The 10,558-nt window shown below is 40.0% G+C and overlaps 2 protein-coding genes across 2 annotated transcripts; both read right to left on the minus strand.

Annotated features, from left to right (window-relative positions):
* Positions 1–1,552: 1,552 nt before the first annotated feature.
* LOC104943959 (phytanoyl-CoA dioxygenase domain-containing protein 1) lies at positions 1,553–2,906 on the minus strand. The gene is made up of 4 exons (XM_010769428.1): positions 2,743–2,906; positions 2,351–2,556; positions 1,752–1,986; positions 1,553–1,667 (listed from the first exon to the last, which is right to left on the minus strand). Exons 2-4 carry the CDS (start codon positions 2,478–2,480, stop codon positions 1,553–1,555), a joined length of 480 nt encoding a protein of 159 aa, XP_010767730.1. The 5' UTR covers positions 2,481–2,556; positions 2,743–2,906.
* A 1,817-nt stretch (positions 2,907–4,723) lies between these two features.
* Positions 4,724–10,335, minus strand: LOC104943958 (uncharacterized). The gene is made up of 7 exons (XM_010769427.1): positions 10,079–10,335; positions 7,255–7,405; positions 6,720–6,863; positions 6,495–6,623; positions 6,186–6,413; positions 5,819–5,944; positions 4,724–5,400 (listed from the first exon to the last, which is right to left on the minus strand). Exons 1-7 carry the CDS (start codon positions 10,219–10,221, stop codon positions 5,185–5,187), a joined length of 1,137 nt encoding a protein of 378 aa, XP_010767729.1. The 5' UTR covers positions 10,222–10,335; the 3' UTR covers positions 4,724–5,184.
* Positions 10,336–10,558: the final 223 nt, after the last annotated feature.

A 10,558-nucleotide genomic window follows, 5' to 3' on the forward strand; every position in this document is an offset into this window, starting at 1 on the left:
TGTGTTTGGTGGCGTGATCATTATTATTTAGAGTCATTGCGTGCCTATTGAGTTTCACACGATCCATGTATCCATAATTTCCTTTTTTTCTCTAAAGAAGAGGGACTAATGAGAAACTTTGTCATTTTGTCCGTTGTTCAGCATCGAAACATTCATTCGCTAAAAATTACATGATTGTTCCATTATTATAAAGGGAGGTCAGTTACTCTTTAAAACAGTTGGTAGTTATGGGTACTTTTTACTTAAGTACATTTCGAAGCCCATACTTCTTTACTTTTACTTGAGTAAAGAATTTTACTGAGTACTTCTACTTTTACCAGAGTATTTTTAAACACGAGTTCCTGTATTTCTACTTGAGTAAAGGATGTGTGTACTTTTGCCATCCCTTCCTATTTATTGTTTGTAATGGGAGTCAAGAAAAACTTTATGTGGCTTTTGTCTAGCTAAGGTCCAACCAGCACAGCAGCTAAAGGAACTACAAAATGTGTGCGAATGCTGTAAAATGCGTATGTGTGTGTGTGTGTATGTGTGTCCACGTCTGACTGTGTTTGTGTGTGCGTGTACCAGTCTGTCTGTCTGTGTACCGTGTCTGCTCTGATTAGATTATATCACTCAGGTGTGTGGCCCCAATCTGCCCAGCAACACCATGATTACCAACTGCAGCACTTAGTCCCATTATGAATACCAGAAAGTGAGCATCAGGGAACCCCAATGAATGTGAGTAAAATGTGAAGATGGGAGCAGTTTGTCTAAAGTTTACTTCTCTCTGTTCTGAAGAAAGTTCCGGACACATTTAACATGGGAGTCGATTGGAAGCTAGGTGGACTTTTTGTCACTCGGATAACTATTGGACCAGAACGGTGGGTCCGTTTGATATGATGAAGGCAATTGAGCAGGCCAGACTAATTATGCTCCTGAAATCTTTTGAAATTATTAGAGTGTATATTTTGGCTCTGAGAGCAGTTTTAAAATATGTTTTCCGAAGATTTTTAAGACCCTCTACACTCTAAGTGATGATGTCACGCACTTTAGCCCTGAAGAGTCCCTCCCATAGACAACCATTATAAGATCTAAAACGGCCTGAAAATGTACCAAAACTTAAACGTTGATAAGTCAAAAACCTTAAAAGATATCAAAAATCAGAAAAATAAGTTTTATATAGCTGAAGGTCTTGTGATCAGTTGGAATGAAGTCTCTAGCTGAAAGTATGTGGAAGAGTAGCATTTGGCGCAAGGTGTAGGTAAAAGAGGATTTGAAGGTTCCTCCGATTGAGTTCCATGTTAAAAAAAGAGTTTAAAAAGCTGAATATTTCAAAAAGTATAAAATATTTGGAAAAAGTTTAAAGTTTCCCATCATGTGCTGAAAAAGCTGAACAGTTTTATATGTGAATGGCTTCTGTAGCTAAAAGTATGCTGAAGTTATTGAGCGCCTTGGTGAAATATTAATAATAATAATAATAATAATAAGAAGAAGAAGATGATTAAAGAATTTAAGAACTATAGTGGAATGCTGTAAACAGCAGTCGCAATAATAAAGAGCAGAATAACTTTAGTTAGTAAATAACAGCTGAGGTACCTGGGATGAGCTGGAGGGCGCCGTTCTCCTGCAGTGAGTCATCTAAAGCCAGCCACACAGAGAGGACCGGGCCGCCAGCAATACCCCAATACCTGAAGACAAAATATCAACTGTGAGAAGAAACGAAGCAGAACAAAACCGCTCAGTGTTTTTTTCTGTAGTTTGTGAATATCCACCTCATGTCCTGATGCCAGGCCACATATGGAAGTTCATCGTTTCCTCCTCCTTCATTCTCCTGGGTGTCAGGTTTGAGTGTCGGGTATTTGCAGATGAAGCGGGAGTCCAGCAGGATGACGTCAGGGCCCAGGATGGCTTTGACCACTTGTATGATTTGAGGGTGTTGGGTCAGGTCCCTCACCCAGGGATACTGAAGGTGAACATTGTGGAGGCTGTACTGAGTGTACTCTTCACCTGGAAACACAAACGTATACTCAATCATTGATAACAAGTGCAAAACTACCTATAATCCTATTTCATACATTTTGGGGATTTCTTTAGTGTGAATATTTGAACGTCCCCCTGAGTATATTCGGAATTCTCCGAGCCTAACTTCACTTTACTAACACTACTTTTCCAATTTTATATTTATGTTTATTGAAAATCTACTTGCAATAAACAAGATTCTGATTCAGAAAAAAACTACAGAGAAATCAGACCCACTTACAATACTAGCCTACATTTCAACATTTGGTTCATTACTAGATTTTTACTTATTTCTGTATTACTTTTAATGCTTTTTCTTCCCTTCCCTCCTTCACCTTCCAGTGCTACTTACCAAATTCCTCCTCCAGCTCAGAAAAGGCGCGCTTGGCCTCCCTCAGCTGAGTCTCATTCAGCACAGGCAGCGCGGAGAGGAAGCCCTTCTGGTTGTAGACCTCCTGCAGTTTATTCCTGGATGAAGTCATCTCTAGTGGACAGTTTTCCTGCTGATGCCTCCTGCTTGCAATATTTATAAAGCAGGGATTGTTTGTGGTGGAGTAGCTGAAGATAGAAAAGTGTAAATACTGTTAGTACTCTGTCAAACATTGTGTTTTCCATCTTGTTTGAAATTAAGCTACTGTAATGCAGACATAAATAGAAAGACGACCCTGCCCAGCGAAGGAAAAACATTTAACTACATTTCATTTGGTCACACTGAGCACCACCTTGTTCTGAAACCAAAATTACCTCGCTGACTGCACAGTCCAAAGGCAGTGCTGAATTAAATTATTTTGCCTCTCTGCAAAGGTACTCTATCTCTCAAAACAATTAAACTTTTGCTCTAAGTGTTGTACTGTACTGTCTGCTGTTCAGTCTCCTCTCTCTGACTCTGAGTACTGCCAGGTTCTACTGTGGCATTAAATACTGCACAGTACGCCTATCTGGAAACTCCTCTTCACATGTCAACATAGCAACATTTATAAAATATCATCACATGTGATTTGACATCGGAAGAAAAACTTAATTAAAGGGAAACTCCTTAAACACACCCCTTGTTAATTTTGAAGTAAAATAAAACCTTTTCTTACCAGGAACTACATGTTGGGCTTTTGAAGTCCTTTAAATGGATGAAAACACATTTCATCTGGAAATAATTTCTCAGTAATCTTTAGAACCAAAGGCTATTTTTTGGAGCTGTATTTTACTTTGAAGTTGTTCCAGACTTTAATGACTGATATCAGGAACTCATTACATTTCCAGTCATCGCCCCCTTATTTCCAACTTTTCTCTTCCTTGTCAGAAGTTAGGGAATGGTTACTGCTCACAGTACAAAGGCACATTGCATTTTCAGTGTATTATTTAATGAGTGTGTGGGAAGGGGAAATCCTTTCTTTTCACATTAGTGAACAACATTTTAGCCAGCATCGTTTTTGTATTTGTGATAATTATTATTCTTACAATTGTTATGGATACACTTTATTCATAGTTTTATTTCAGTTTTTCCCTTATTTCATCTTTTTTATTTACCATTTATATGTATTGCTTCATATCAGTAGACTTAGGTTTGTCTCATTCGGCATCAAACTGTTTTTGTTCACAAAAAAGGATGAGAAGGGGGAATTTAGCATTTAATTTGGTGAAAAAGCGAGGCCCTCCACTGCATTTTTAACTGTTTTCTTCTTCATAACCTATCCCTAAAAAATTGCAAAAACCTCAACATCATATTATGGAAAGCACAAGAAAAACACAGCCACTCTCTAAATTAAGTGAGACGAGCCCCAGGCCTAAACGCTATTGAAGAGTTAAGAAAATAAATGACTTTTACCTGTCTGTCTTTCCCTCTTATTGTTTTAATACAGTCCCTTATTTGTTCACTAGGCAATCATATTTGGATATTTAAAATAGGGAAGGAGGAAGAAAGAGGAAATCGATGTCGATTTTGTTTCTTAAAAACGATGTGGGAGATCAATGTTTAAGGACACAGATTGTTGTCTGTGTGGTCAAGAAACAGCAGCATCATCACATCCCTCACAGTGAGTCATAATTTGTCCTTGTGGGTTTTTTTCAGTCTCCAAGCAGCTGATGCATGATGTCATTGACTTTTGAAGTGTGTACGGTATATGTTTGTGTGTGAGTATTTTATCACTCATTACTTCAATGTCTAAATAACCTCTTAATAGATTACTTGTTATAAACTGTTCCGCAAAACTAACTTCATGTTTAGGGCCGTGATACAGAAAACATGTTGAGGAATGTTTCAGTCTCTCAGAGGAGAATGACAAGGCTGCTGAGTAAATAATACACAGAGGAAAAACCCTCGGTGTGACGATATGTGTCAGTATTTTCAGTTCAGTAGAGGACCGGTGACCATGCAGCAGTAAAGCGCTCAGCTTCCTTCAGAGTCAGGAGAAACATTAACTCAGCAGCACACTCCAGAGGCAGGGATCCTCAGCATCTTTTCGGGGGGCGTCCCAACACTGAGCAGCTTACTGGTCTGACATTCCAGTGTCATTGACTTTTATTGTGTCTTTGTGGCTGCATTTATGAGCATAGACACTTCAGGGGAAACCATTTTACAGACTCAAAAGTGATGCAGCATATAAAGAAGAGACAATGTAACCTTTAGACGTAAGCTGGGTAACTGTTATTACGCTGAGACGTTTTAAATAAGTAACAAACTACCAGCACCCTTATATCAAGTATATCTTTTTTTATTATTTTGGGAAATTATATTTTTTAATGGCTTTAAAATGTGTCAAAATTCTGAGTAAACAAAAACATTACCTTTAGATTAACAGCTAGGGTATATTGAGATGTATCAACAAATATTTGTATTAGATATATTAATTAAATATACGTAACAAACTGAGAACTTGTTCTGATATGGTCCGTAATATACAGGAAGTCCCTGTAGAAAATAAACTTCAATCTAACTATAACCTTCTTTATTATGAGGGGTAGCAGAACAAACCCTAAAGAACAGAAATGTATCTAACCAAGGATATACTCATATTTGACTATTTTCCATAAACAACAACATGAATTTGCCTTCATTAATCAGATTGAAGTAATGTCAGTGAGGAAGGTGAAGGATAAGTGAAGATTGAGTGCTAACATTTAGCAGGGTCATTAATATATAACTTAATTTGACTGTTTTATGATGATGCCCCCCCCCCCCCACCCTGACTCCTAGTCCCTGTTGGGGTGTTTGGGGCAGAGTGGGTGGTGCTGTTTTCTCTTTTCTCCACTCTGTGTCCTCGTGTCTCCTCCTGCTGGCTGCTGCTCATTATTGCAGCGGTGGACGAGCACGGGGTCCTTGTTCGGAGGCGTTTTCTTCAGCAATAGCCGCTGCAGCATCTGTTTGTCAGACCGCTCCCGTCGGAAGTCATCCTCATAGACCTTGAGCTGGATCAATGTCAGAACCACAGACAGTGAAGTCAGGAAAACATTCTGAGGTGACAGTGAGAAACCCATCTTTTAGAGCATCAGCTAAAAGTGGATTCATCAGAATATATAACAGGTTATCTTACACCATTAGGGGAGATGTGGAGCTGTGAAAATACGAGCTGTGTTATATATCGTATGGTTATTAGAGTATGTTAAAACTGTTGTTGCACGACTAACCTAAACTTCATATGTAACCATACCTTTTACCTTACAGTTTTTCCCAATCCAACATTTGATGCGAAAAAACACCAAGTAATGTTGTTTGTTTTGGACCAAGATTATGCAACAGATAATTGTTTGTTCTTTAATAATTTAAGTGTGGATCCACATGTGTGAGTGTGCGTATGTGTATATAAGGAGACAATCACAACACTACCTGCTCCTGCAGCAGTGCCACCTGTTGGCGCGTCTCCTCCCTCTTCCTCCTCAGCCTGCGGTTCTCTTGCAGCGTGCGTTTGTGGTCATTATGCTCTGTCTGATATTCTTCTTCATAAATCTGGGTCTGTTGACACAGGACATCAATAGGGCAGTGAGCCAATATCAAAGCTTGTGATGTGCAGACGCTTCATAATACTCTGTGAGAAACAGCACACAGCCACCACTTGGTGGAGCAGTTCACCGTCTAATTCAGGTTCAAACATTAAGCAAATCTTTCCCCGGCAACAGTGGGTTGACATCAGGTTCTTCTCATCACATCAAAAAAGGGAACACATATTGAAGCTGTGCTGAAGAGAACATCCCACCTGACATTGCAGTGCCTCCAGCTGCTCTTTTAGAGCCTTCACTTCTCCCAGTGGGGTAGCACTTTTCTGGCTTTTTCCTTGCCACCCTGCCTCTGGGCTGGAAGAAGGGTGTGAAAGGGTGGATGAGGGGCTGTACCCAGAGACGTGACTGGGCGACAGTTCGGGACATCCAGGAGGATCAGTGATGGGGCCCGACAGGGGACCGTGTATCACAGCACTGAAGCTGCCCTTAAATAGACACATAAGACAAATTAATTAACTTATACTTAAGTCATGGAGCAGAGAATATCCCACTGACGGGTATAATACCTGTGGGGCAGGAGGTCTGTCTCTGTCCGGCTGGTGCATTCTGTTTTCCAACAATCTGATGTATTCATGCAGCTCCTGGTTCTTTCTCAGCTCCTGCATCAATGCCTGCTCATAGTACTCCTTTGCACTCTGCAATCCCAAGCACAGCTGTACAGCTCACACATCTATCTACCATGTATACATCCTACACCTGCATCTACATTGGGAGTGTTGATGTGTATTTACCTGCTGGTGGTCGACTTTGAGCAGCAGTCTGCCGTTGAGCTGTTTGATGGCAGTGTTCTCAAGCTCCAACGCCTCCAGTCTGCTCTGTAGACCCAGCGTGGCACTGCGGTACACCTGGTCCCAGTCCTCATTGAGCTTCATCAGCTGTAACACAGCACCATCACATAATCACTGGTGTTATGGCCTCCACTGCAGCCATGGAGAGCACGGTTCATTACAACACTACTGCAGTGTTTCTCAGACTGTCCTCGCACCAACTCGGGCCACAGGAAATGAATTTAGGTCAGTGAGGTGGGACGCTATACTTTTAGAAAATACATGTCCCTTGTTACTTTTTATCAAACAGCCTTTAATTAAATTCATAAGCAAAGGTTGTATGGTTTTAATGGTGATACTTCACAGCCTAGCAGCAGTTTTCACACAACGCCCACAGTCCTCCTCTGGTTTTCAGAGAGAACTAAATGTATTTGCCAACATCAGCAGTACAAAATGTGGACATGCAGAGACGCAGCACTGGTTTCAGGTGACGTTGTACCTCTTTGTTGACTCTGCGGAGCTCAGTGTTCTTGTTGAGCAGCTGCAGTTTCTCCTGGTCAGTGGAGGTGACGATCATGCTCTCAGTGATCAGAGTGACCTGCTCCTCAGTGGACAGCAGCCGACCTCCCACTGGACCCACATCCCCCGTCCTGCACACATATACAGATGAGATTTTCCATAAATAAAGTCATGATGAAGAACATTAGGATTTCCATTAATAAGCAAACACGTGTGCACACAAAAGAACGTCAGAGTACTTTTGAACACCCACTCGCATAAAGTGCACTTACTGAAAATCGAATCGGAGCTATTATGCACACCCACGTACACACATGCATGCAGTCACATTAGCAACTGAAGAGACTCAGACACACACACACACACACACATAGTGGTACATTTCGCTGCATACAGGGTCCTAGCCAATCATAATCTTCATTCACAATCAGTAGCGTTTGCATATGTAAAGACTTTGGAAGCAAAATGGGTGACTGTTTGCAAACATTAACTAGTTTTCTTTCCACCAGCTGTAATGTGAGGTCTTGTCTGAAAGTAATAGCTGACAGGGAGGAGGTTGAGATCTGAAGCCCGGGGGGAAATCTGCTCATGGAAGAACACACAACTCTGCATGTTGCCCCCGGGGCTTCTTCACACTGTCGTACTGTACAACTGCTCTGACCTCAGAGAGCTAACTACAAAGAATCACAAACTGCGATCACCTCTCATCCCCCTTAAGGCTAAAACTCCCTCGCAAACATGCACTTTCATCCACATATGTACAGTTTCCCGCTTTGTGAAAATATTGTTACACATTTTTAGAGAGTTGGCAGTTCACATGGAAAGATGCAGGTCTATTTATAAACAAATGAAAAATAATAAGGTAAAGAAATGATATAGTCCTTACAAGATATTGAGATTGTATAAAAACGTTGTATTGTCAGGTTTTACTGTATAATACACGTATGCCATTGATGAAAATATGAGATAAGAATAATTATTTGGCTTCTCAAGTTTACAGGCATGGTTTTAGGAAAGATTTTACTCTCTAGTTAAATGAGGGGATTATGTGCGGGACTATTTCTTAGCCTGGAGCAGCAATTTTTATAGAGTTGTCCCTTGCCTACTGGCAACAAACCATAAAATTGCGTTTGTATAATTTCACATAATTTCACAAACATGCTAAAAAGTGGTGATTAGATAGTTTTAAAAGTGCGGGTGTTTATATATTGCTACCTTTGACCTTTGGACAGAGCTAGGCTGTTTCCCCCAGATTCCAGTGTTTATGCTAAGCTAACCAGCTGGTAGCTTTAGCTTCATATTTTTATAATTATGTACACTCAATAGTGTTACCAATCTTCTACTATAACTCTTGGCAAGGGGAATATGAGTATTTCCCAAAATGTGGAACTATTTTTCTTTAAGAAAACGTAAATAAAAAAACCTGGATAACGTTAACAATGAGCTGTTATCAAGAACAAGGGGGATTTTTCTTATTTTCTAAAAAGGTGACCTTTTCAGATTTAAAAAATAATTTTCTACAAAATAAAAAATGTTGTTTGTCTAAAACCTGTATAGTCGGATCATTAGATAAAAGTAAAGTTTATCGAGAGTCCAATATTTGTACAATCGGCACTCTGTATCATCTGGGATCATGTTCAACGAAGCAGGAGACTGGAGGGGGTTACTGGTCGCTAATGAGTGAAAGAGCCAACAATTCTGCAGATTGGAAAGATGATGAAGGCATAAAAGCAGAAATTAAACAAATGACATAGGGCCGCTATGAGCACAAACTGCAAACACAGTCATGCCCAATACCCCGTCATGGTAACTCAGCACTGTGTACTCACTACTCAGCCATCCCATTGGGACCGCATCATGCTCCCTGTCTCTCTGATGCAGAGCCTTTCTCTTTCAGCCTCTCTGACAGCCCTTACACGCAGTCTGACCCAGTTTCACAAAGTTTTCAATCGTATGCCGTCTTGGAAGGACACCAAGATGCCACTGCTTCGAACAGCAATATGGTAATTCACTGTCATGGCATATGATAAAGAGATAGATATAATATATTTCCTTCTGGCTAGTGGCAACCCAGACAAATATCATTTTAAATACAGAACATCTCTGTGTCAACCGTCGATGGCCACAGTCGGATCCCTTTGCAGAGGAGAAGTGTGAAGTTTCACTATTTCAACATGGTTATTTTAAGGCAGACTTTTCGTTTGTGTGTAGGTAGTGTGGTCACGGCATTTACGAAGTGTTCCCACATTAAGAACACTGAGTATCAGTAGCTTGAATATAAAACATTGAAAAGTGATCGTAATATACAAAAGCTATTTCAGGTTTAAGGCATTATAATATATCATTCTTATCATTTTATTAGCTTTTTTTTACGACATGATGGAGTACCAGTGTTGCGAAATAATGAACTGAAGCCTTATTTATGACCTCATGGGAAACTCCAATCACTCTTTACTGAACGTCATTTAACTCTCAGAGCTTCGCTGAAAATGTGATGAGAAATATAATTGATCCATACTGTAGTTTTCAAACAGCCTCTAGATTTGAGTTAAAGACAAGGGTCAGATCATCTCTATACGATTTATTAAAATTGCCTTTATTAGTATCAGACTATAAATGAAGGAAAGCCTGTTTGTTTGTATATTTAACATGTGTTTACAGGCAGAGACTGATTATCAAACACTATGGTAAGACTTTAGGCTATAGTTTTCGAGATATATATATTTTATTTTCAATAAATAATACGAATATATGTTCCTGTTTCTGTGTCGGTCCCTGTATGTAGAAACGTTCAACATACATACCATAATTCTTCAGTTGATTTGTGATCCTGTTGGCTCTGAGGGAGGCTGCTGTAGCTTTTTGGTGAAGTTTCTTTCTGTGTCCCAGACGCTGCTGAGGAAGATAATGACGAGAAAGAAGACAACGACAGCACATCTCCATCCATGGTCAAATGTTTTCAAATCTTCATAAAGTCTGGGAGAAAATTCAAACACTCGCTTCGAACGCTAAAGTGTGTCTGCTGAGTATGTGGTGGAAAGTAAATAGTGCCGTCAGTGTTGATACATAGCGAAAGGGGAAGTAGCCGAGACAGTGAGCCACATGATGCAAAGTTAAGAGAATAGGAAGTGACACTAACAACTGTTTCAGATGCATGTTAACGTGGGCCACTCCCACTGTGTCTAATTTTTTTTAATTTAGTGCACCACACAGTGTGATCGTACATTATTCAAAAAATGATTACACAGTTGTTTTGTTTTGACATGATTTGGAGAGGAAACTCC

This window comes from Notothenia coriiceps, unplaced genomic scaffold, assembly GCF_000735185.1.
Source record: "Notothenia coriiceps isolate Sejong01 unplaced genomic scaffold, NC01 NC01_scaffold00007260, whole genome shotgun sequence".
NCBI lineage: Eukaryota > Metazoa > Chordata > Actinopteri > Perciformes > Nototheniidae > Notothenia > Notothenia coriiceps.

Excerpts from the sequence above, each read along its gene's own strand:
- LOC104943959 (XM_010769428.1), bottom strand. The coding sequence starts at position 2,480 with ATGACTTCATCCAGGAATAAACTGCAGGAGGTCTACAACCAGAAGGGC. Across the intron at positions 1,987-2,350 it reads TGAGCTGGAGGAGGAATTTG|GTGAAGAGTACACTCAGTAC; the intron begins GTAAGTAGCACT and ends TTGTGTTTCCAG. Across the intron at positions 1,668-1,751 it reads GCCTGGCATCAGGACATGAG|GTATTGGGGTATTGCTGGCG; the intron begins GTGGATATTCAC and ends TTTTGTCTTCAG.
- LOC104943958 (XM_010769427.1), bottom strand. The coding sequence starts at position 10,221 with ATGGATGGAGATGTGCTGTCGTTGTCTTCTTTCTCGTCATTATCTTCC. Across the intron at positions 7,406-10,078 it reads AAATCAACTGAAGAATTATG|GACGGGGGATGTGGGTCCAG; the intron begins GTATGTATGTTG and ends ATATGTGTGCAG. Across the intron at positions 6,624-6,719 it reads TCAAAGTCGACCACCAGCAG|AGTGCAAAGGAGTACTATGA; the intron begins GTAAATACACAT and ends TTGGGATTGCAG.